Consider the following 25,707-nt stretch of genomic DNA (forward strand, 5'->3'; position numbering starts at 1 on the left):
CTTAGAAAGATGTATTAAGAGCAAATTATATTCATTTGGGAGATGAAGGTTCGGATTTCATAAGTCATAGAGTAAACAAATTGTTGGAAATATGAATTTTGATATGCATGCGTTTAAGGATATCTATATCCAAATGAGAAATATTCGAATCCAAACATATTTGATCAAAATTCGATCCCTATCCGATCCATTTACATCCCTAGATTCAGATCAGTATCGGCCTTCAACGATTTTGAGTTTTAGAACCTTGATCAGATATGATAATTCATCAATGCTAGGGTTTCTTGCTCGGGGATCGGTAACGGCATATTCCGATCCAAATCAAGCGATTCATCAATCCGATTCCGGATTTATTAAACACTCGGAGATGCTTAGACACACAGGCGTGTAGTGTTGAACTAGATCACTCCCCAGTTATATTTTTGAATACGTTTAGCTAATCGTAGAAACTAGCTTGATCTCAGTATTATCTCAAAGGCCGCTTCCTTAATACTGTTTAGTTTTCAGACTTTATTCGTTTCGTAGACACCGTGCCGGAGTACTTTCAGTTTCCCGCTCTCTCTCCCTCGAAAAGAAGCTTCTCTCAGCTCCAGCGTTCTAACCCTTTTCCCTTTAGATTGTCGCTTGAGTCGGTTTGAGTTTCAGTTCGATTCAATTCACTGGCGGAAGCTCGTTTCTGCTGCTGGAAGAAGATGGAAAAATGATAATTGGGTTTTTTGTTGTGTCGTGAAATTTGGCACAAGGAATTATTTTGATGTCGGGCGGCAATAATAAGGACGAAGATTCTTCGTCCATTGAGATGGGTATTCCTTCCGGGCTAAATCGAATTAAGACTGGACGGGCATCTACTTCGAAAGATGGATCGAGTTCCTCCAAAGTTGACGATTTGCCTTCGGTCATGAATTCCCGAACAGTAGCTCTTGAGAAATCCTCTAGCGGAGTTCCTAGGCCTCTGGTAAAGCAGAAAACAGTAGAGAGAAAACTTGGGAAGACCGACGGCGGCAAAAAAGGTTCGTAAGTTGGGTTCACTGTTGTATAGTTTGGGATTTTCTATGCTTTGGGTGTCTCTTTATATTAAGATTTTTCTTAAGATTCACCTGATAATTGTTCATCAAACTACCATAGCGAGGGGCATTCATTAAAAGATTTATCTTAAGGACCATCTGTTAATTCTGCAAATTTGGTATTGTAATTTTTTTTTTTTTAAAGATCTTCTTTTGTTTTCCACAAGAACTCACTTGTGTACTGCATCCATGTAAATTAAAGAGCTAGGGCAGGCCAAAAATGACAATGGGAGAAGTAGTGAGGAAAGACATGCACAGATTAGTCCTTGACCCGAGTGTGGCCTTGAATAGGCAGATTGGAGGGCTAGGATCGAAGTAGCGGACCCCATTTATCTGTGTTTTACTTCGTTACTGATTTTTGATAATCTGTTCCCTTTCTCTTTTACTTTTATTTTTCCTTTTTCTTTGTCTTTGCTTGGATCCATGTAGCCGACCCCATTAAGTTGGGACAAGGCTTTGTTGTTATTGTCATTTCCTCATTATGATTTCTTTCTCACCTATACATAATGTCACTTGGACTCAAAATTTGACCCTTTCAATCTAATGAGTTTGAGAGGTTTCTGTATTATCTGTTTACTCTTTAACACAATGGGTTTGTCTTCCCTTGCAGCCGCATATTGCGATGGTGGAAAAACATGCAATAGCTGTGGCTCACCAATTTTTGGCTTTTGTAGCAATTTGCCTCTTTGCCTCCTTGTTATTGCTAGCTACATTTCAGCCAGATGCGTAATATTTTGTTGTTCGGTTGTTTAGGCTATTGGTTTGTAAAATAGACATTAGATCCTGAGTAGGATCCTCCTTCACCATCTCTCTTTGAATTCTCCATTTTTCTGCTTCCTTCTTGTGACCGTGCATGTGTGCTGGTTTTGTGGTAATGGTCCTTAGCTGATTCCATCTGGACTTGGAAACATGATCAGCTGGGTTTAAAGGAATAGGAGATTGGCCTGGACACTAGTACTTGAATCCAAGGCAATTTTATAATCAACACTGCAAAAAATAAAGATTAGAAAAGTAAAACATACTTGATACTCAACAAGTTTGTCCTATTTTTTGTCATGTCCTATTGTGGATTCTGAACTAGAAAAAAGATCTGAAACTTGGAAGGAAAGGCAAAATAGAAAACATAAAAAGAAAATATGCAGTAGTATGACTAGAAGCTTTATGAAGGACTAGGATGAAACTCAATTTTATTCTTTGAATTTGTTGATGAAACTATGAACTTGCTCTACTCTTGCAACCATAGGCATGTCTTATTTTGGAAGTCCTGGAATTTGATGGGAAATTCATGTTGGTCTTCAACATTGTCCCACTAGCAATTCATATTATGGGTTATTGTGCATTGGTGCATCTATTGAATGATGCGGAGGAAATTGAGGTGGTTAGAAATGTTTTATTCAGCTCTCTTGAGAAATAAATCAGCCAACCAGGGATGTCTTTCAATATTCAGAACATTGCAGAGCTGTTGTATGTGTCAAATTATTGGCTGAACTTTGAGTTAGTTACCTCGTGGGTTTTTGTCTTATGGTAATTGGCTGCCAATGACCTTGCCTATACTTGATCAAAACTGTGTTTTTGTAGAAAATTCCTGTATTTCTGCAACTTTCTGCCTTAATCCACGACTTTGTGTGTATTTTCTTGTTTAAGTGAAGTATATTTACATATGCAAGAGTAAACAGAAAAAAAAAAATTATTGAGGTGATTTCTTTTCTGGGAGAAAGTTAGGACACAGTTGGAAAAACCAACAATATTACCTAGCTGAATAGGTGATTTTTCTGGAAATGCCAAGTAAGTCACCTTGGCTTACCCTTGAAAAGTATCGATATGTTCATACTATCCTTTGCTCAGTTTGATATTCCTTAGTCTTCTCCGTCTCTACATAAAACAACAACAACAACAAACATAACCTTATCTAAATGGGGTCGGCTATCTGATATGAAAAACCTGAAGCATTCAACATCAACCCAAGCCACAATATTGTTTATTTATTTTATCTAAGGACTCCTTTTTGGATTTTCCTTCTATTAGTTTCATTTCACAAGTCGATGGACAAGGTTTGGACCCTCATGCCAAAATGGTTCATTTTCTTGTAAATTCCTTTTTAGTAGCCTTGGTTCGAACATATTTTTGACATAAGATCACTTGGAAGGTATCAGCTGGCCCAAAATGTGGTTATTGGTTGTGAACCGTCAACCACCTCCTCTTCACCTTTTACAAGTTTTCAAGGGGGATATGGCACAATCTTTTCAGGTTCTTTGGTTTGACTCTGGGCCCCTGGACAATTTTGGTGTTGTGCTTCTTTTAACCGGGGGGGGGTGGGGAGATTTGTATAGAGGTATATATTGTTAGTTATGTGTTTTTTGTGGGCATAAAGGAAGGTTAGCATTTCCCATAATCATTGACTATTTGACTCACTAGGCACCAGCTCCCGGTTGTGGTAATTGTACACGCCAGTAACATTAGGGTTACAACTTGGGCTGCTTCTGCAATTTTTCGGAATTTCTACTGAGGCTATCTGATGCAGCAACGCTTCGATGGATCGACCCAAACCCGCTTCAGAACCCGGACCAAGACCCAGATCCAATTTGGGTTTCAAGTTACTGATTTGGGTTCAGGGTTAATAGAATATTCTAGGATTTTATTTTATTTTGAGGATATTTGTTATCTTTTATTTTAGGTTATTTTGGGGTAGCTATTAGGTAAGTAGAAATTTTCAATTTAGTTTTATTGTGTTTCTATTTTACTAGACTTTAGTTTAGGAAGTAATTAGGATTTTCTATTTGAGACTTTATTTTGATTTAATTAATTAAGTCATGTAACCAAGGAATTAACCATTTGATTAATGAAAAAAAAAAGTGATTGTGATCCCCCCCTGCGTGGCTGTCTTCTCCCCCACTTCTTCTTCCCTGCGATCTCTCTTCCTATCCCCTCTTTTCTTCTTCATCTTTTCTCTGTTATTCTTCTTCTTCGTTTTCTTTTCCCTACTCTCTTTCTCTGTTTCTGGGTGATAGCTGCTGCCTTAATCAAGAGGTTCGATCTGCCTCTCTCTCTATCTGTTTGGGCTGAGGTTATGAACGAAGGAAGCCCTTTTCTAGGCGACCAAAACCCTTCCTGTGATGTGGAATAATACCTTCAAGAGCTGAACCTGCAACTACCGTTTCTTCTAAATTTCAGAAGCTTGTAATCCAAACCCTGCTTGATTTCTTGATCTATACTGGTATGGGTCGACTCAGGATGCCTAGGCGACCACAAATCTGGAAGTTTATAGCTCTTTGAGGCAGATTCCAATGGCTGCTGTTCAAGTTCTTCTTGGTGATCAAAACGTGACCTTCTATGGCTGTCGTGAGGTTGAAGACAACCTCATAAAGTGGGGCTTGCTTTATCTTTTGTAATATCTTATTAATACCCTTCTCTTTCTCCCATATTCTTCACTGCCCTACTTTTAAATCTGATTCCTAGTTTACCCTTTCTACTAGTGCTTTGTAAACCAGTGGTTATGTCTTGAAGTTCTAACAAATTACAAGTCTGCCACGCTTATGATCTTCAATCTATTTACAAGATTGCCACTCGATTGTAAACATCAACATATTTATTGTTTTGCCCCCTAATCTTAGTCTTAAGTGTTTAAGTTCTTAAGTGGGCCCCACATCCAATCGGGTTGGTTTTCTTGGGGCCCACCGGCCCCGCATTACTATCTTTCCCAGCTAAATTTCTTTACATATGCATGTAGTCCCACCCATGAAGGAAGGCCACCATGTTGAATTATGAGGGGTGCAAATGGAGAACTAGGGACCTTGGTGCTGTTGGTAAATACTTAGAACTTGCAATAAAATGCCGTTAATGCTCAAGGATTCTATTCAAGTTGCAATAATGGAATTCCGCACAGAGGTTAGACGACCCTGTTGGTCCAGCGAAGGCATCAATTGTCCAAAACTGTTTCTTATAGGTGGGGAATTCAGGCCCCTGCACCCTCATTGAACATTTATTTTGATTGGATGGTTGGAGTAAATTCCACGGCAGGTAACCTATCCAAGCAAGAGGTATGAAGGGTGGGGTGTTTATCGGGTCCCTTCCAATGTAGCAAGTTTTAGGCTTCTTGCACTTTCTTGCCTGTTCTTATTTTCTATCTGGTAATGCTTTAATTATTCATTGAAATAGATACACTGAGATGGGGTTTGGTTGTATAAATTGTACAGGACATCATAAAGGGATTAAGATTGCTCAATGGTTCAGTTCATATCTCACTAAGAAGGATTCTAACCAAGCATTTGATGATGTTTCTCCAAATACTGAGGTTAGGTTTAGCATTTGACTATCATCAGTTATACCACCATGTATCACTATGTCTTGTGCTTTCTACTGTTTGAAAGTATTAATCATGCCCGACCTCCAATTTTGGCAGGTCAGAAATTCAGATGCTAAGTCACTTGATAAGGAAGGTTTTGTTGGAACTAAATATAGTGCAAGCCAGAAATATTTAATTGGAAAGCGATCATCAAAGGACAGCATATCCACAAGAAAATTACCAAAAGGTATAAAAAGCTTTTCCCATGAATTGGGACCAAAAGGTGGTATTCAACATGCTCAGCCCCGAGCTCACAGCTATAACGATTTGAAGGTACTACTCAGCTGTTAACTGGCCCTTCTAAGATATTGTAAAATTTTGAGATGATAGTATGTACCAATTTCAGTTTTATTTCACTTCATGCATCTTTGCAGGCAGAACTGCACTGTTCAATAAATTTAAGTATGCTTGACTTTATTCAGTGATTTATTTATTTTTGTGGTCTGTATATATATATATTTTATTTTTATATTCATCTCCTCTTTTTATTTGGCCTGAGTTGATATTCAGGAGCTTTTGGGATCTTTGCATTCAAGGTTTGATACTGCAAAAGAAGTGGTGAATGTAGAGCTGGCTAATTTTGCGGGGGATCTTGTGGATATTCTAGAGAGGAAGGGCTCCTCATCTCCAAAAGGACATAAAGTAATGGAGGACCTGCTAATACTTGCCAGAAAATGTGTGGAGATGACCTCTTGCGAGTTCCGTGTAAAGTGTGAGGGGATCGTGCAGAATCTAGCAGAGAAAAGGCGGAACCATGAAACAGGATTACTGAAGCAGCTCTTTACACGTATGCTTTTCATTTTGACTCGCTGCACAAGGCTGTTGCAGTTTCAGAAAGATAGTGAGCCAATCAATGAGGATTCTCTTCATAAACTTAAGCAATGTTTGGAAAGTATTCCTGCTGTTGAAATGAGCTGGTTACCTAAACCAGGAAGTGCAGATTATGGTTCAGTTAGTACTTTAAAACAGGACAGTAACAAACATCAATCGCAGGGAGAGAACCAGGTATATACTGTCCCTGAGATGACCTATTCTGGATCTGAAGAACTCTTGGATGATAATGACTCGACTTCCAAAAAGAACTCTGATGCTTTGGTAAAAAAGTCATTTTCTCAAAATTCCCAGATTGATGTCCATTCAAGTGAAAGTAGCATCTTGGAATCTGATCCATGCAACTCTGCTTCTCGTAAAAGGAAGGTTTTCTCCTCATACCAGGATGAGGCCGTTCAACAGTTCAATAAATCTGACGACAGTTTATCTGGAAAGTTGATTCATAAGTCCTGTTCCAGTTCACTTAATGAAGAAGAGCAGTCTTTTGATGAATCAGATTCAGTTATCTGTCGGATCTGTGAGGAAACTGTTCCAACTTCTCATTTGGAATCACATTCCTATATATGTGCTTATGCAGATAAGTGTGATTTAGAATGTTTGGATATAGATGAACGCCTCTCAAAGCTCGCAGAGATATTGGAACAAATTGTAGATTCTTGTGGTATGAATTTTCATGAATCCTATAGCAGTCCTGATGTTTCAAGAGTACATACAACAAGTTCATTGGTTGGATCAGAAGGTCATTCTCCTAAAATAATTGAGTGGCACAACAAAGGGGTCGAAGGAATGTTTGAAGATCTCCATGAGATGGACACAGCTTGTTTAGATGATTCTCATATTTCAACTTCCAGTAATTTGAAGGTTCAATTTGGTCTAAAGTTTGGCAATGATGCACTGTCGCCTAATGGAAGTGTCACATCATTATCCTCCACTAATACCCCAAGGGCAAGCCATTTTGATTTGTTCTGGTTAGAACACAACAATCCTTCTGAGCCAGAGGATGTACAGCAGGTGTGGTAGCCAGACATTGATGAAACTCTGTTTTATAACCCAGTTGTCTGCATTTATTAGATTTGTCAATAATTTGCACTTTAAGCTTTCTCACACAAATTGAATATCTTTGGATTGAATAATTTACCTCAGCCAGTCCATGTTATTGATGAAACTTTAGCTGTACTGGAACCTCAGAGCGTGAAGGGCCATGTCTTGCTGAAAAAAATCTGCTTAGAGCCTAGATACTCCGGGGATAAACTGTGAACCAGTAAATCTAATTGATAATGGTATGAATTCCTTGATTTGTCTTGATTCTCTGTATGGTATTCATGAATCACAATGTTGAGTACACAGTGAAAGTGGACGTGGTTGAAATTAAATTCTTGTCAGTTGTCACACTATTCCTGGGATACCCTATGTTTTCTTCTTCTTTGTTCTGCCTATTCAATTCATTATGATGGATGGATGGTGCAATGAGGTCAATAGGATTATCTTGCTTTGTTGTTAGAATCTATGTTATTATTTCTTGTCATGTTGATGTTGAATTTTTTTAGAGTTTTGTCCAGCCTGAAGCTCCAAATCATTTGATGAAGACTGTGATTAACTTAATTTCCCCTTTAATACTTCCATTCAAGGTATTTTTTAGAAGCTAGGAGATTCAACTAGGGACAAAGAATTTTTGTTGTGGTCTCCATTTGCTATTTGTGCTTGTGGTTCCTGCAGCTAACTTTGGTGGATAAGATTTGCAGCAAGTTCTGAAAGGTGTTGCTCAATTCTGTTCATTTCCATGCATTTCTATCTGGAGTTGCTAGTTAATATTTCAGGCTTCATAAATTGGTGGAAGTAGGATCTAGGATCACAATTGAGCTGTAAGCATGAGGGGACCCATGAGTTGTGCCTTTAAATAATTTCAGCAATTACTACTGTTTTGAGAATCTCTAATACCCGAGCATGCCATCCATTAAGTCATAAGTTATTGACTCATCACTCATGGTTATTTCAAACCAGAAATTTTTTGATCGGGGTCATTATCCTATTGATATGCAAATGGGTTAGTTATACAACTCTGCTCCCATTATTTTCATTCCAGCTTACAGTTCAATGTTTCAGTCATGAAGTTGTTTTCTTTTTCTTTATTTATTTATTTATTTTGTAAATTTTTTTACTATGCTTTTGTTTTCAACTACTGTTTGAACCTTCCTATATGGGGGCTGTGTTTTATAATTGTTAAGTTTAGCGCTAATCCCGATAGGGGTTTAGCGCTAATTCCCAGACCGATAGGGGCATTTCTGTCCTATCGGTTCTGGTTATTGTGTTAGGGTTCTGCCATATGGTTGTGGGGGTATTTTTGTACTCTTTTTTATTTGTATTTTATTATATAAAACTGGGACTAACCTGCGATCATTCTATTATGGACTGATCGCAGGTTACTCTTTTTGGGAGTCTTTCGATCACATCTCTCTCTCTCTCTCTCTCTCTTCTCTTCTTTTCTCTGGTTTGATTACAGGTATCTGGGATTGTAACTTGGTATTAGAGCCTCTGTAATCAAATCAAGATTTTCAAAACCCTCCCTGCTGATCTTAGTTTTGCGCTGAAATCTTTTGGTGTGCAGCCACCTATTGCTGCATCTACTATGTATTTGGTGTATGGATCGTGCTCTATTGGTACTATGCTAAAGATTTAAAGACCTTGGACCGCAACCATCTTCTTCTTTGACCTAATTGATTCCTGCAAGGGCTCTAGCGCCAGTCATTGTGGTTCAGGTGTGGGTTGCTGTTTTTTTGGGTATTTCTGCGACTCTATTTGTCTATTTTATTTTCAGTTCTTATGGCTGAGATCAAGTATACTACCTCTGCGACTACTGCATCTGCCTCGGACAATGTTAATGTCAAAATTACTTCTATTAAGCTCAAGGGAAGCTCGAATTACCTATTTTGGGCTCAGTCTGTGAAGGTTTATCTTATGACCAAGGATAAACTTAAGTATACTACTTCTGATTTTCCTTCATCATCTAACAAGGGTTATGATGAATGGATGAAGGAGAATGCTTTGATTTTAATCTGGTTGTGGAATAGTATGGAACCAGATGTCGCTGCCTATGTTATGTTTCACTCTACTGCAATGGGAGTATGGGACGATTTGAAGGAAACTTACTTTCAAGAAAAGAATATGACCCGTATCTATGATATTTATGAGAAGCTGTTCCAGTTTCACCTGTCTGACAGATCTCTTTCAGAGTATTATAATACTTTCAGGGGAATGGTGGAAGAACTTAATGTTTTCCGGCCCTTGACCATAGACATTGACAAATTGAAGGCTCAGCGGAATGAGTTTTTCGTTCCCAAAATTTTGGCTGGTTTGAATAATGATTTGAAGGCAGTGAATGGCCATTTACTTGCAGGCGATACTGTTCCTATTCTGAATGACACTTATTCGTGACTACAGTGTATCACTTCATTAATTAAATTTGATCAGTCTTCGGCTCTGCTAATGATTGGAGATCTACTATGGGTTTTTGTACATTTGTTGGAGGTAATATGGCCACATGGCATAGCAAGATTCAGACTACCATTGCCTGATCTAGTGCTGAAGCAGAATACAGAGCTATGGCTCATACCACTGCTGAGTTGATGTGGCTCTGGTCTTTACTCTTGGAGTTGGGATTTCCAGTGACCAAGCCTGTGAAGATGTATTGTGACAACCAAGCTGCGGTGTATATTGCTAGTAATCCGGTATTCCACGAGAGGACCAAGCACATTGAGGTGGACTGCCACTTCGTTTGTGATGCTGTTTTGAAGAAGTTAATCGAGACACCTTTTGTTCCTTCATTTGATCAGTTGGTTGACATGTTTACCAAGTCTTTTTTTGCTCCTAGTTTTCGTAATGGTTGTACCAAGCTGAGCATGGGTGATGTGTATGCTCCAGCTTGAGGGGAGTGTTGAGTTTAGCGCTAATCCCGATAGGGGTTTAGCACTAATTCCCATACCGATAGGGGCATTTCTGTCCTATTGGTTCTGGTTATTGTGTTAGGGTTCTACCGTATGGTTGTGGGGGTATTTTTGTACTCTTTTTTATTTGTGTTTTATTATATAAAACAGGGACTAACCTGCGATCATTCTATTCTGGGCTGATCGCAGATTACTCCTCTTTTTGGGAGTCTTTCGATCACATCTCTCTCTCTTCTCTTCTTTTATCTTTTCTCTGGTTTGATTATAGGTATTTGGGCTTGTGACAATAACCTATGTGGGGAGTTTGTGTACTGATATCTAGAACTTTAATTTGCAGATGACTGACCTTGTAGGCATTGCCCGCTGTGTGGCAAGCACAGATCTTGCAAAAGATGCAGCTTCTGAGTATTTGCTTGCATCTATGAGTGATTTACAGGATATTTTACGGAAAAGCAAGGTGAAAGCTCTTGTAATTGACACGTTTGGGAGCCGAATAGAGAATCTTATAAGGTAACTGTTGAAATTGGGTAATATATTACTTCTAATCATATTCGTAGCGACATGTTGGTCACATGTTCGAAACTTAGAAACAACCTCTCCTATGAAGCAGGGGGTAAGGCTGCATACATTTGCCCCTCCCAGACCCTGTAATGGTGGGAGCCTCATGCACTGAGTTGCTTTCTATTTTTATTTTTATTGGTAGCAATTCCTCGTTGATTTTACTTTCGGTTTCCAACACCTTGTGAAAATGATACCCAGGGAAAAATATCTACTAGCTTATGAGCTGATGAATGGAAAAAGTACCAAGAGTGAAAGCAATGATCAAGAAGGTGTTGGATTTAGAGTGGATAGTGCATCACAGAGTAGTGCAATGTCGACTCCTACACATCCTTCTCACAGAACAAGCATCGATGACTTTGAAATTATGAAACCAATCAGCCGTGGTGCCTTTGGGAAGGTCTTTCTTGCACGAAAGCGAACAACAGGAGATCTATTTGCCATAAAGGTGAACATTCTGTTATATTATCCTCTTTTATTTCCCTCCCCTTCTTTATTATATATCTTAAGTAAGGTTGGTTATAAGTCATAAAGTAATAGTCTTGTGCATACAACATTACAAACTTAAGGTCTTCGTTGGATATATGCTTTTTCATCGTACTGGACACTGGTAGTGTTTTTTTCCCCCGCATTTCTCTATCGCCTATTTAGTAATTAGTACTGAATTTAACCTGCTGGTCAGTGGGCTTTGTTGTGGTTGGGAGCATAATCTACCACAATATATTAGAAAATAACTAAAATCAAAGAACAAACAACATTCAATATGACGAGAATTTCTGTGGTCAGTAGTGGTTGCTACATCCAAGGGAGTGATGATCTGGTTTTACTGCTATTTGTAGTCACAAGCACTACATAGATTTTAATCCCCTAGCTCTTACCAAGGACCTCTAAATTCAGTACACTTGCAATCCTCTCACTCACAAGTCCAGTGAATCCATAAGAAGTAAGATGGAGAAGGAAAAAAAAAAAAAAACACTTGAATATATAAATAACCCAGTGAAGTGCCTATATGTTTATCCTTCCACACATAATGACACCCAAAAGAAGTACCAAGTTCACTTTTCCGGAGAGGCTAGGATTTTCTACAAAGGATAGTGTTCTTTAATGAACGTATTTAGGGTTTTATGTTATTTTACCCTTTTTTCAGTAAATCTGTTGTACTTTTCTAGTAATTTAAAACATCCATATGTTTAGCAAAATGTGATTGATATTTATACTAATCAGTGTAATCACTATGTTCAGAAAAATGTGATTGATATTTATCAACCCTTGATTTTTTTTTTTTTTAAATAAGTTAGAAGTATTTATAGTAAATCGGGTTTTCCTATTTTAATATGCATTTGGTGTACTTTATGTTGTGATTTGTCAGTTATTTAAAGAATCTTTATCATTCAGTAGTAAAGTTAAATATGCTCTTCTCTGTTTTTTAATCATATTAAGAGCCTGATGGCTTCAGTATGGGCTTTTTCACTTCTTGTTGGGACATTATAAAAAACGATCTCATCAAAACTATCAAAAGCTTATTTTTCAACCCTTCTCAAATGCAAGGGATTAACCATACCTTCCTTGCCTCATCCCCAAGAAAGGAGGAACCTCCTCCATGTCCGACTTCACACCCATAGCCCTCTGTAATCTTCTGTTCAAGTTCATTGCTAAAATCCTTGCCAACAAGATTCATCTTGTTATCGATTCCCTTGTCAGTGCCAATCAATCTGCCTTCACTGCAGGCAGATTCATCACTGATAAAATTTTATTATGTCATGAGATTTTCAGAGGCTTTGATAGGAAATCTAACTCCCTTACTGCCCTCCTTAAAATTGATATCCATAAAGCCTTTGACTCCATCAGTTGGGATTTCATCGCCAAGGTTCTTTATAAAATGGCCTTCCCCCCAATCTTCATCCACTGGATCCTCTCCTGTGTCTCCACTCCTCGATTCTCTATCCTTGTCAATGACAATCTTACTAGTTATTTTGCTTCTTCGGTGGGTATTAGGCAAGCCTTCCCCCTCTTCCCCTTCATCTTTTCCCTTGCCCTTGAGGTCCTTTCTAGACCTATCTAATCCTCCACGGACCTCCATCTCATCTCCCCCTTCCCAAATGCAAAGGCGTCAACCTCACCCACCTTGCTTTCGCCGATGACCTTATGACTTCTCCAAGGCTGATACTCTCTATTTCCACCATTTTATCTTCCCTTCGCCTCTTTCAAAATATCTCGGGCCTCTGCATCATTCACTTTAAATCCCATATCTTCCTTCCAAGGGTCCTTGAATCCTCTAAAGCTTCCTTCTTGGGTTTGATAGGCTTCCCGTTGGTTCTCTCCTTGTTAAATACCTCGGTCTCTCTGTCATTTCTTCTAAGATGATTGCACATTACTGCACCCCTATGTTAAACCTCATCCAAAAGAGACTCCAGCCCTAGAAGGGAAATCTTCTCTCATGCTAGTTCTCTTGAGCTTATCAGATTTATCCTCCAATCCAGCTACATCTATTGGTCTGGTGTCTACAGACTTCCTCAGTCTATCATCAAGATTGCGGAATCTCTCATGTGCGCCTTCACTTGGAAAGGAGTTGACTCATCTAGATTTCTTCACCCCATCCGTTGGTCCTTTGTTTGCCTCCCCAAGTCAGATGAGAGATTGGGGTTGAGAAGAATCCATGAGGTTAATTCTACGGGCATTCTCAAGCTCATTTTGGAAACTTGTTTTCAAACAAAATTCCATTTTGGGTCTCATTAGTCTACTCTTCACTCCTTAAGGATTCACTCTGGATTGTTTCCACCCCTCTAATGCTTCCTGGGTTTGGCGGGAAATCCTAGTAGTCAGGCCTCCTGCCATCACAACCATTTACTCTACCGTTGGTGTGGTTCTTCTACTTCCTTTTTTCTCGACAACTGCCGTACCTCTGGGGTTCTCTTCTCTATGATTGGTGCCAAATCAGTGTATTCCTCCAGTCTGGCCAAAGACTCTACCATTGCCTCCACCATCTCCAATGACACCTGGTCCCCCTCCCTCAATCCCCCTCTCCGAAATTTGGTCCTCCCTGCCCCCTCCCCTTGGCCATCGAGGTAGAGGAGATAAAGCTATCTGGTCCCACTCCCCTTCCAGTTCCTTCTATTCCTCCACAAGCTGGGGTTTGGTCCGTTCTCACAAACCACTGTCTTTATAGCAAAAAATTGTCTGGTTCAAAGGCCACATCCCCCATTATAGTTTCACCACCTGGAGAGACCTCTCCAACTGCCTTCCCCTCTCCAACTACCTTCCCATGCAATTCTTCCTCATCCGCTGTCACATCAATGTCCCTCTTGCCTGTTGCTTTTACAAGAATGAGATTGAAGACTTTGATCATCTCTTTTTCAGCTGCCACTTCTCTTATTCTATTTGGAGGAGAGTTCTCAGTAGCTACTGGCCCTCTAGGAGGCGCAACCTCCCTCTTCAGAGAGAGTGGATTTGAATTGATATGACCTTTTATGGGAACTCCTCATGTGATGCCATTGGTAAGCTTGCCTTCTGTGTAACCATCAACCACATCTGGATGGAGCACAATCTTAGTAGAATGACCTCCAACTCTCGCTCCTTCGATATGATTGGAAAGCCATCTACTTTGATGTCAACTCTAAGTTTCATGTGTTTCCCTGTATGCCTATCAGAGATTCCCCAAGGAGCATGCTCATTGTTTTGTCCTGGGGTCTGCCTCCTCCACCGTTTCCCCCCCCCTCCCCTCCACCTTGATGCATTACTTTTTAGCTTTGTTCTAGTTTTGATGCCTTGTTTTGGCTTTTTTTAGCTTTGTATATTTCTTTTCTTTCCCTTTGGGGCTTGTCTATCCCCTCCTCTTCTTGGGAATGAATTTTTTATTCACTCATCTGCCGCCCCCAAAAAAAAAAGAAGAAAAAAAAAAAGAGTTAGTTGTACTCTTTGTTATCCATACACTGCAAAAAGATATTTAAGTGCTGCAAAGATTCAATTTCTTGGATTTATGTTGGCTACTTGAAGCCCAAGCAAAGTTGGTTGCAGTAATAAATAAAGACGCACTCCAAACATTGGAGAATGTTGAAAAAAAGTTTAGGTTTTTAATAGAACATGGCAGCCATTTGAAATCCAAGGCAGCAGTTGAGCTGAAATTTTCTTTTTGGTTCTTTGAAGTCATATTATTAATGGGTCAGTAATAATAGTAAACAGAGGTTGCAACTCCCAAATGCGGGCACTTTAGTTGATGGAAAAATTGTAGCCTTTAGTGGTGGTTACCAGCCTTTCACTCTAGGTAGTGACATGTGAGATCTTCTTTTCTTTCTTTAGCAGTTCAATTGGCCAGATCACTTCTCCTTCACATCGCTCAAAGATGATGGGCCCTGCGGAAACCTAATCTTAATAGGGCTGTCAAAATCCTTTCTTTGAAGCCCGAATTACGTTGCATCACACATCAATTTGTTTCCAGGTGCACCAATAACTTACCACATTAATTAAGTCTTTCATTGTGTTAGGAACAGCCTCTACAAACAGTGAAGGTTATATCAAAATTATAAAGAATTAAGGAACCCTGGATTGGGCTTTCCTTCATAGAAAATAAGTATGTGGGATGAAAATTCCTCTATGGTATATGAATCCATGATGTATATGTTCTTGTGGTTATTGGTAATAATCACCTTTGTCAATATCATGTACCTTAGCAACAAATAATTCATAATATAGTTGTCTGTTTTTGGAGTCCTTAACCAATCTTGCATGAATGGTTTCCATGAGCTCAACAAAATTAATAATAGATTGATTGTTGATAATTAGATGTTCTGAAAATATTCGCTCTCTTTTTTTACATGTATGAATGCCAGGCCATTCTACAGCTCATTTGACTTTTTCTCTGGTACTTTGATTATTGGAATCTGTTCATTACCAGTTATTTATATTTCTGGGGTGATATAAATAGGTCAATGTGTGCAGGTACTCAAGAAATTAGATATGTTACGGAAAAATGACATTGAGAGAATATTAGCAGAGCGTAACATATTAATCACAGTTCGAAACCCATTTGTGGTAATTCTCAAATTTATGTTTTCCCTCTCAATTTCTTATGTATTATCACATTCGAGAAATGTCAAACAAATTTTGTTGTCTGAAGATCTTTAGAGGTACTTTCCATGACATTAGCTGTCCATGTGCTATTATGCTCCATGATGGAGGGTGCATTGAGCTTCCATCCTGAAAAGTTTCTATTGGAGGAAGTTGGTCGAGTTTTCCTCTATCATTAACACAGCAAACAGTTGATAATTTTTTGACATTGATTCTGTAGGTCCGATTTTTCTATTCATTCGCCTGCAGAGACAACCTTTATCTGGTTATGGAGTACCTCAATGGAGGTGATCTGTACTCCTTGCAAAGAAATGTTGGCTGCTTGGAGGAAGATGTAGCTCATATCTATATAGCTGAACTGGTCTCTGTTCATAACTTTTTGCATTGCAGTATGCTCATTTTGTTTTGCCCTTATATTTTTTGGGTGAATATGCCCTAATATTTGTTACCCTTTGTTTTAGGTTCTGGCTCTAGAGTATCTCCATTCTCTGGGAATCGTGCATCGTGATTTGAAGCCAGACAACATATTGATTGCACATGATGGGCACATCAAGGTCTGGCATATAAACTGTGATCATGCTGAATTTTCATTTAACTTGCTTAAATAATGGTAATGTTGTGCTGCTGTATGTTCTAGAGCAGTTTCACCCCCCCTTTGCTTCTTCATGACTTAATGTTTGATAATTTAAACGAATGTTAGATCAAACATTTTCCTTTACTATGCATTTTAGATATTAAGGCAATTATGTATCTGGATTTCTTTTTGAGCTTTAGTTACTTTTAGTACTCATCCTTGTCTAGCTTCTTACCTAGTGGGTGTGGACATTGATTTTCATTTGCAAATTTATGTTATTGGTATACCTGATTGTCCTTTATCTTACCAGCTTACAGACTTTGGACTTTCAAAGATTGGCCTTATGAATAGCACGGTTGATTTGTCTGGATCTGGGATAAATGAGACTACCTTATCCAATAGCCATGACCTGCATACTTCTTTTGAACATGCTCAACAACCAGAGAAAAGTCGGGAGTCAGCTATTGGCACACCTGATTACTTGGCACCTGAAATTCTTCTTGGAACTGACCATGGTTTGGACAAAATCTGCATTCAGGTCTTTTCCCATTATAATGTACAGATGAAGTTACCTCTCTGAGCATTCCTGCAGGTTATGCTGCAGACTGGTGGTCAGTGGGAATTATCTTATTTGAACTTATAACAGGAATTCCACCTTTCAATGCTGAGCGCCCTGAGGTATTACTAACAGGCTTGAATATTCCTAGTTTCATTCTCATTTCATTATTTCTTTTGCTTCTGTTTTACAGATATTATTATCTTAACATGTCCTAACACCAATGCACCTGAAACCCCCGGCCATAAAAAAGATAAAAACACTGATATGTAAGAAATGCCCCATGCCACAAAAAATAAAAATAAAAATATGTTTTGCTTCTCTAAATTCTCATTTTTTGTTTGAAGCTCTAAGAACAATAAAGGTATGATATCTACCAAAGTTTATCATCTTTATATTTGAGGACAAAGAGTCAAGGATGACAAGATAATATGAAAGTAAGAGATCTTGATTTGGAAATGGATCCTCATCAAGGTCAACAAGAAATTGAAAGGGGACAATGTTCTGAGTTCCAACCTTGATCACTCATATGGAAGCCCATACTCCAAGTATTTTGATCAAAATTGGCTTATTCTCAAAAAAATTACAGCATTAGTGTTAAAATGTTCATAAACTCCAATCACTTCGTTACTATGTTATCAAACTTACAGAATGTTGCGAGGGGAAAAAAATTATAAACTGATTTTCTTGGTAGTTTTCTTTTGCTGAAGTCTTAGATCTTTTCCAAATTAAAGTTGGGGAAAGGTGCTCTTTAGTTATTTTCTTCTTCGTTTTTCCCTGTTCTTTTTAAATTTGTCCGAAAGATATTAGTGCTATTTTTCTGACAGGGTAGGAGGAACACAATCCAAAAAAAATAAAAATAAATAAATAAAATAAAATAAAGAATAAAAACAAAACAACAAGCAAAAAACAAAACTAGGAGTAATGTGATGGTGGTTGCCAAGAAGGCATCAGCTAGATATTTTCATGCTGTAGCCTGTAGTTCTTCTAGAATCAATTGTTGGTTAGGTGTTGATGCCTTGAGCTTCTGCAACTTCAATACACTGGTTCTTCACTGATCTTGTTGATTCCAAAAATATTGGGCAGAAACCTACATGGTTCTAATTCCACTAGGTTCATCTTCAATGTAGCTTGTAGAAGCTTGATCCAAATCCTATATAGTATCCTACCCCTGGCCCTCTTTTATTTCGAAGGAAAACAAATCTGCATTAGTCTCCCTCTTTTATTTTGATTAAAAAAAATCTGTGTCAACCTTGAAAATTCACAGCAGAAAATCCACTTGATGAAGGGTTAAGTGGTGGCTATAAAGCCTACAAGGTTTTCTTACTAGAAAAACCAGGATAACAGGAATATACAAAACTGGTGGAATATCTGGGCTGGCTTGGAGTGGATTTAAAAATAACCCAAACCTCTTTCTCGATTTTCTTTCTGGGCTATAATTATGACAATAAATCCAAAAGGTATGAAAATATTGACTGAAATTTGTCCCTGTGAACCAGACCCGATTGACATCTCCCCTCCCATGTTTTCCTTTGGTTCTCTCCCTTTTTTTTTGGAAATTATTCTACAACACCTCCTACACCAGTGGGCCATATGATTGAGATGAGCCATGAAATTTGATATGCAAACAATCCAAGGGGAGCCTGTATTTCCAATGGCAGATTGACCATATCAGCCCTTAATGTGGCTAAAAGAACATCCAGGCGATATGTATTTCCTTTGGGAGCTGGATGTGGAAGCACTTTCACTAATAATGACGATGATGTACTTATGGAAGGTGTAAAAGTTGATCTGAAATGGATGATAATGTCTTTTAGTTTAGTGTCAGTCATGTGAAAAATATAGGTGTGCCAGACTTTGGTTATTGTACTAACCATTAACTAACAGTGTACATGATGTTAAGTTGAGATCTTGTATAGTTGCAGATGCTGACAGTTTTGTGCTTTTGACATTTCTTTGTTGGGAGACTTGATTTCATTGATACTCCAGGTTTTCGGTTTTCTTCTAATGGGATGTGCTATTTTAGAATATGGACTGTATGTACTATGTAGTCTTTTCAAAGAAGTTGGGCAGAACAAGTTATCAGGAGCTTTATTAACCTTTCCACTGTTTCTTGGCTGCACAGATTATTTTCGAGAACATCCTAAATGGGAAAATCCCTTGGCCTTCTGTTCCAAGCGACATGTCATTTGAGGCCCAAGATTTGATTAATAGGTCAGTGTTTTTTAGAACATCTAATGAGATGCTATTGTTTTTTCTGGTTTACCCCATTAGGACTGGGATTGCCCGTCTTGTAAGACTACAGTGTAAGATCTTGTTCCGTGATAACACATATATTAGTCAAGAAAGATGGTGGCCGTAAGAAGTGAGAAGTAGGTTGGAACAGAAATGGACCATGAAGATACAGTGACACGAAATGTCACCTTTGGTTGTCATTTGCATGATCTTGTTCACTTCATGTATATTTTCATTGATCCCGGTGTGAAAAGTTATGATTATTTTCTGAACCTTAAAATAGGGGGTACCGATATGTTGAGATTGGGTTAGGTGAGGTTTTTGGTTCTGGACCGAATCAGTATTGTTGTTTATGGTCTGGACTGAATCAGTATTGTTGTTCTTACCATTTTGAGATGGAAAAGACACCTTTAAGGAAAAGTAAAGCAATAAAAAGCTTAAATGCAAAGTAAAGCAATGGATGTTAAAAACCAACGAATAGTTTTATTTTCTCCTTGATAATTTCTTAACGTTCATGTATCCTTAGAGGATGATGTTGCACAACGAATTAAAATGGGAAGGATGAAGCAGAGAGGTGCATTTGGAATGTTGTGTGATTGAGTAATTACTTTAAAAATAAAAGAAAATTTTATAGGATAGTCATATGACCGGAAGTTAGTGTAGCTGTGGTGAGGATGTTGAGATGGGTGAGTGGTAAAACTAGAAAGGATAAAATAAGGAATGAACAATTTAGTGCTAAATTCGGAGTAGCTCTTATACATGATAAGCTGCAAGAAAGTCAGTGGCATGGATATGTACAACGGAGGCCTTCAAATGCTCCAGGACGGAGGAGTGATTTGATTCAGATTGAAGGAGCTAAAAGAGCCAGGGGTAGGCCTAAAATTATTCTAGGAGAAGTGGTAGGGAAAGACATTCCTAGCTTAGCTTGTAAGTTCTAACAAGTATGGGTTCAAATAGAATTGATTGGAGAGAAAAGATCCATGTGCCCAACCCCATTTAGTTCGGATAAGGGTGGGTTGAGTTGAGTTGAATTATGTATCCATATATCTTTTGTTATCTGATCATGGATGCAAGAAAGAATCAATCCCTTCTCGGGTTCTTACTTTTGATTTTGTATCATACTTGTACGTTGATGGTAGGTTATTATGCTTCCAATGTCTTTTCCTGCACCCTCAGTTTACCTAAATTTTGATATGCTACGGAATACATCTTCATTATATAATGTTGTTTACCATACTCTTCATAATCTATCCTTGCAGGCTTCTTACTCAGAACCCAGATCTGCGACTAGGAGCAAGTGGAGCATCAGAGGTTGTCTTACACTATCTGTGTACCTAGCATTGGTCACCAATATATTTTTTTTATCACTGCATCCTGTAGTCCTAAAAGAAAATGAGTAATATGCTGTTGATTTTGTTAACTTACAACTTGGAATTTGTTACAGGTAAAAGTGCATCCTTTCTTCAAGGGAATCAATTGGGACACCCTTGCCTTGCAAAAGGTACGGATGCACACTCTCGATACTATTGCAGGATAAATTTTTTGTGGAAAATCAGGAAATTTTGAATTCAAACTTTTCGGTGGCAGTACCCCTTAGTTAATTAGGAGGCCATTGTTGCACTGTAAAATGAAACATTTATTATCATATCAATGTCAGAATAGAATTAAGGGATCTGAAGTAGTCATATATGTGCCTAGTTTTCTAGTCTAACAGTGATTTCTTTAGGTTGGATAATCATTTTGCATGGAAGAAGAAATAAGGTTGGATAAGTTTAGCAATCTGTCTTGATGCTACAAACTTATGATAATTAATCATCGTGAGGAAGAGTGATGGTCATCATTCTTGCATCATCCATAGTATATCATTCAAGGCCTGCCATGCTTTTGAACAGAATGTTGGTAAATTAGGGAACCTGACATCTGGTGGAGTGTGCGACTGAGATGAGCTACATTGCATGGACATGGGTGCGGACCACCTGAATAATGATAGGATTCAGGGACTCAGGGTTTTACAATATTTTTTGTATTTTAATATTAGCTGAATATCATACTGTAAAATATTCTATATATGTTATCATCTGCTAGTGCACATGGATTAATTGTATTACAACATACATATTGAATGGTAGTAGTAACTTATTATTGTAGATTGTGTGGCACTCCCTAATTTCTTCAATTCTCCCCTCCCCCTAAAAAAATATCTTCTTTTTGTTTTTTTGTAAGTGAAAATATGTATAGGACAAACCCGAGTGTCAGCGTCAACACTGAGATGGTTTTGGTCCCTATCTTACAATGTCTGGGTAACATAGGAAATCGAGATGGACATGTGAAGAACAGGGTTAGCAATTCAGCATGGAAAAAATCCAGACATGTCATTATGGGAACCGTTTGGCACTGAATCCTGTATCCAGGATACAATATTCCTGATATAAGATGCTGATGCTATATATGAATGAGTCTTTGTGATTGAGAAATTCACAGTGTGGATTGAGATCCAAATGGTTATAGTGCTTCACTCTTTCACTTCCATCTATTGTGCTTTACTTTTCTTTTCCATTTTTTTTTTTTTTTTTTTTTTTTTTTTTTTTTTTTTGGGGTGGGGGTGGTGTGGGGGGGAGGGCACGGGGGAGGGGGGCATAATATTTATATATTCTGCACATGCAATTTAAACATATATATTTTTTTAATTGCCTTAGATTGTGTTGTAAGGAAAGACATGCAATAGCTAGGCTTGGACTCTAGTATGACAGCTAACAGGGCTGTTTGGAGGGCAAAGATTCATGTAGCCAATCGCTTGTAGGTGTGATGTTCCGGCGGTGTTCCTTTTTTTTTTTTTTTCTTACCCTTTCATGGACCTATGTAGCCAACCCCATTTAGTTGAGAAAAGGCTGAGTTGTTGTTGTTGCAATTTAAACACTTTTATTGCAGATTCATGGGATTGAAATACCAACTATAGACCAAACCAGGATCTGGATTGGGGCTGAGACCTCATTCTAGACACGGATGTATCCGGATCCCAGGATTCAAATCCCATATCCCATTCCAAATGTGCATGCCTTTGATCCAATTGAATCATGGCGAGGGTTACAAGCCTAGGTACAATGCCAAACGGCTGAGAATTCGAGGATTGGGATTAGATTTCGGAACATTCCTGAGCGATACTGATCTGATTGAGTTTGGATCAGCCAATGCACACATTCAATTAGCTAATCCATTATGGATCAGATCGATTCCATCTGGTCCTGATCCTGATCAGAGTCATCAGATTCTTGAAACCATGACAGGAATAGTTGGGTATTATTTGATTTCATAAGCTAAAGATTTGATAGAAATGATAATGTTTGTCTAGGAATTAATCACTTTTGATATGTTTCCTAATTCATGATAGGGAGATACCGCAAAATGATAATTTAGGTACTTGGGTTCAATTGTAAATAAAGGAGAAAAAGAGTATGATGTTGCACGAAGAATTAGAGCAGGGTGGATGAAGTGGATAGGTGTGTCTGGAGTGTTATGTGATCGATGTAACCCTTGAAAATTCGAAGGAAAATTTTCTAGGATGGTTATATGATCAGCAATAATGTATGGAGCTAAATACTGGAAGTGAAGAAACAACATATAAACAATCTTAGCGTAGCTAAAATGAGGATGTTGAGATGGATGAGTGGTAAAACTAGAAAAGATAAAGTAAGGAATGAACAAATTGGGGCTAATTTAGGAGTAGTTCTGAATACTTCTGATACATGATAAGTTATGCGAATGTCGTTGAGGCCTTTGAATGCTCCAATAAGGAGTAGTGATATGATTCAGATCTGAGGTGCTAAAAGAGGCTGGGGTAGGCCAAGCTTGTCCCTAGGAGAAATTGTGAGGAAAGATATGTATAGCTTAGGCCTAGTAACAAGTATGCCTTTGTATAGGCTGATTGGAGAAGAAGATCCATGTAACTGAATCCATTTAGTTGGGATAAGGTTGAGTTGAGTTGAGTTTTATCCTTTCTGAAGTATTAAACTATGTGCAGTATCAAATGTTTTTCCAATAGTAGCAAAGTTTGTTTCATAGGTGTACATCAAAAGGGTGATTGGACACAAGACTAGGAATGTTAAAATTAAAAATGAAGACATGAAAGGGAACTTGATGGTATCCAATCTCTATGGAAGGATGAGGGAAGGCCAATTGAGATGGTTGTCATTTGCAACACAGATGGATTTCTGTACAAATGGCTGCGAGTAGTTTGGTGCAAATTGAAGGCTTTGAAAAGGAAAGTAGGAGGCCTGAAAGAACATTAGATGAAGTGATGTAAGCTGAACTCATGTTTTAACAGAAAATATTGACCTAGATGGAGAGGAAATGTTGGCACAACATATATTTTAATATTTTCTTTAAATATGTGTTCAATCCCTCAGTTTGCCCTAGCACATTTTGTTGCATAGTTGAGTCTTGCATCTGCATTCCCAAAAGATTTAGAGAATCAAATCATCTGGTGATACATAGTATGGTTGAAATTTTCTGTTTGGACATCATTAGTGCAAGTTCATTGAAAGTTTATTATTTCACCAAATGCCTTATTTTCATTTTTTGTTTTTTCTTCCCTCTAGGCTGTCTTTGTACCAAACCCTGGGGGAGCAGATGACACAAGCTATTTTATGTCAAGGTTTTCACAAATTTCTAATGGGACACATGGAGACCAAAACTGCACTGATTCTATCTCCAAGAGAACTGATCCTCACTCAGATACTGGAGTTGAGGTGAGAAAGTTAATGTTTCGACCAATTTCTTAACATGAGGAATATCTTTTTCTTTAATTTCATTCATGTTGAAATTTTTTCTTGCAGTGAGTTACATATTTAATAGATCCATGCAGATCAATTAGCTACAACAAACTGATATTCCTCCTCACAGGAGGATTTCTCAAATAAAAAAGGGAGAAAATTAAATAAAGTTTAGTCCTATTGGTTAGAATTAATAAGCTTTGGGCTGTTTATTTCTGGTTTGAAAAAACATAGTAATGGGGTTAAGTGATCCATACTAATTTAGGGCTACTTTTGCCTTTATTTCTTTTGCTTTCTATAGCCCAAAGTTAGGAGTTAAGAACTCAAAAATTAGTTAGTTTAACATTCCTAGTTAGTGAGTGATATCAACTACTTTATTATAGGCCTGGACAGTCAGATGCTATGTTTTGAATTTATGACGATACTGGCAAGGCTGTCGAGGAATATAGTTAACAATCTTCTTCTTCTACTTCACAGACAGATGAATGTGGTGACCTGGCTGAGTTTGACAAATCCCCACTAAACCTTGCATTGAATAATTTCTCTTTCAAGGTAAGCTTTTCCATCTCTAGAAAAAGGAACAGATGAACAGAAAACCATTAATTAAATAAGTTAAAAAATTTATTAAAAATTTGTGCTAATGGCTTATAGCTATCAAATCTTGGGCCGGTTGATTTTAAATGGTGATCTTACCAATCAATTCAGTCCAAGATATGTATTTTGAAGTCAATACGATGATTAAGATACGGAGTTTCTGCATATATTAGTGTCATTACAGTCTGTTCAGCTCCCTTCCTACACTCCTACTCGCGAGTTTTGATCCACAGATGAAGTGCTCATGTTGCAATATTTTAATAGCATTGATATAGTTCAGTGAAACCTGCCTTATTAACATCCCTAGATCTAATGCAACATGTTCAAATTATACACAAAAGATAATTTTGATTGTTGTTGATGAAAGGCTTTTGTTTGCAGAATTTATCACAGTTAGCATTGATTAATCATGACGTGCTCTTACAAACTGGAAAAGACACCTCCAAGTCCTCATCCCCTGCAAGAGGTCCAAATTCATAGCAAATTTCTTACTGTAGTGCAGAAGTTCATTCTTTAAATCTCTTTTTTTTAGCCATTACTGTATTTACAAAAGAAACATTAAACAAGAAAGAAGGAAATTACAAGCGGGGATAAATACATGGTTTTTCCTTGACATCCCCATTAATGAATCAGAAAGCATGTACATTTTGCAGTGTATTCTCTAAAACCTCCAGGATGTTGGATTTCTGTTACTCAGTTTGGATCAAGAGAGTCCAAACAGCCAGGAATGTGGTGATTTATAATGGATATTAGATTACTAGTGCATTATTGTAATTTCATCTTCCATTTTAAGTGCTACAATTACTTTGCCTAATAGGAATTGAGATCTCCACCTGAAGTTGTGCAGTTTGATTTCTGTTGAGATATGTGAATCAGTTACTTTAATGGGAATTTAATTATTGTGTAAAGCTTTTCAAATCCCTGCTGTTTGGACTTTCATCTTAACTTGCTAGTTCCTTCTGTGTGTTCCTTTTCTTGTGTGTGCTCAGGGAAGGGGAAAAAAATGAAAAAGCGTGACTTATCCTTCGTAGATATCCATAGAGCAGCCACACATAACAAGGTTCATGTTGTAAGGTAACCAGCCATTAAAGTGAAAAAAATTGAACTGTAAACTATAATTAAACTCTCTTTTGACAAAGGCTTACCGTTCTGAAATACAAAGAACATCTCTTATAGGTT

At 38.0% G+C, this 25,707-nt stretch overlaps 1 protein-coding gene across 4 annotated transcripts; it reads left to right on the plus strand.

Moving 5' to 3' along the window:
• The first annotated feature begins 410 nt into the window (after positions 1 to 410).
• On the plus strand, positions 411 to 25,329 carry LOC122084616 (probable serine/threonine protein kinase IRE4). 4 transcript variants are annotated; one of them, XM_042653008.1, is made up of 17 exons: positions 414 to 1,010; positions 5,258 to 5,355; positions 5,464 to 5,679; positions 5,917 to 7,248; positions 10,516 to 10,688; positions 10,938 to 11,184; positions 15,672 to 15,764; positions 16,021 to 16,161; positions 16,262 to 16,354; positions 16,685 to 16,889; positions 16,967 to 17,052; positions 19,056 to 19,144; positions 20,425 to 20,476; positions 20,610 to 20,666; positions 23,761 to 23,910; positions 24,412 to 24,486; positions 24,910 to 25,329. In XM_042653008.1, exons 1-17 carry the CDS (start codon positions 755 to 757, stop codon positions 25,006 to 25,008), a joined length of 3,462 nt encoding a protein of 1,153 aa, XP_042508942.1. In that variant the 5' UTR covers positions 414 to 754; the 3' UTR covers positions 25,009 to 25,329. The 4 variants fall into 4 exon arrangements, with proteins under 4 accessions (XP_042508943.1, XP_042508944.1, XP_042508945.1 ...); XM_042653009.1 differs by lacking the exon at positions 24,412 to 24,486 and having other exon boundaries at positions 411 to 1,010; XM_042653010.1 differs by lacking the exon at positions 15,672 to 15,764 and having other exon boundaries at positions 413 to 1,010.
• Positions 25,330 to 25,707: the final 378 nt, after the last annotated feature.

Source organism: Macadamia integrifolia, chromosome 7 (assembly GCF_013358625.1).
Source record: "Macadamia integrifolia cultivar HAES 741 chromosome 7, SCU_Mint_v3, whole genome shotgun sequence".
Classification (NCBI taxonomy): Eukaryota; Viridiplantae; Streptophyta; class Magnoliopsida; order Proteales; family Proteaceae; genus Macadamia; species Macadamia integrifolia.

Coding starts and splice junctions, on each gene's coding strand:
- LOC122084616 (XM_042653008.1), top strand. CDS start 755: ATGTCGGGCGGCAATAATAAGGACGAAGATTCTTCGTCCATTGAGATG. Junction 5,356..5,463: donor ATGTTTCTCCAAATACTGAG/GTTAGGTTTAGC, acceptor CAATTTTGGCAG/GTCAGAAATTCAGATGCTAA. Junction 19,145..20,424: donor GCCCAAGATTTGATTAATAG/GTCAGTGTTTTT, acceptor CTATCCTTGCAG/GCTTCTTACTCAGAACCCAG.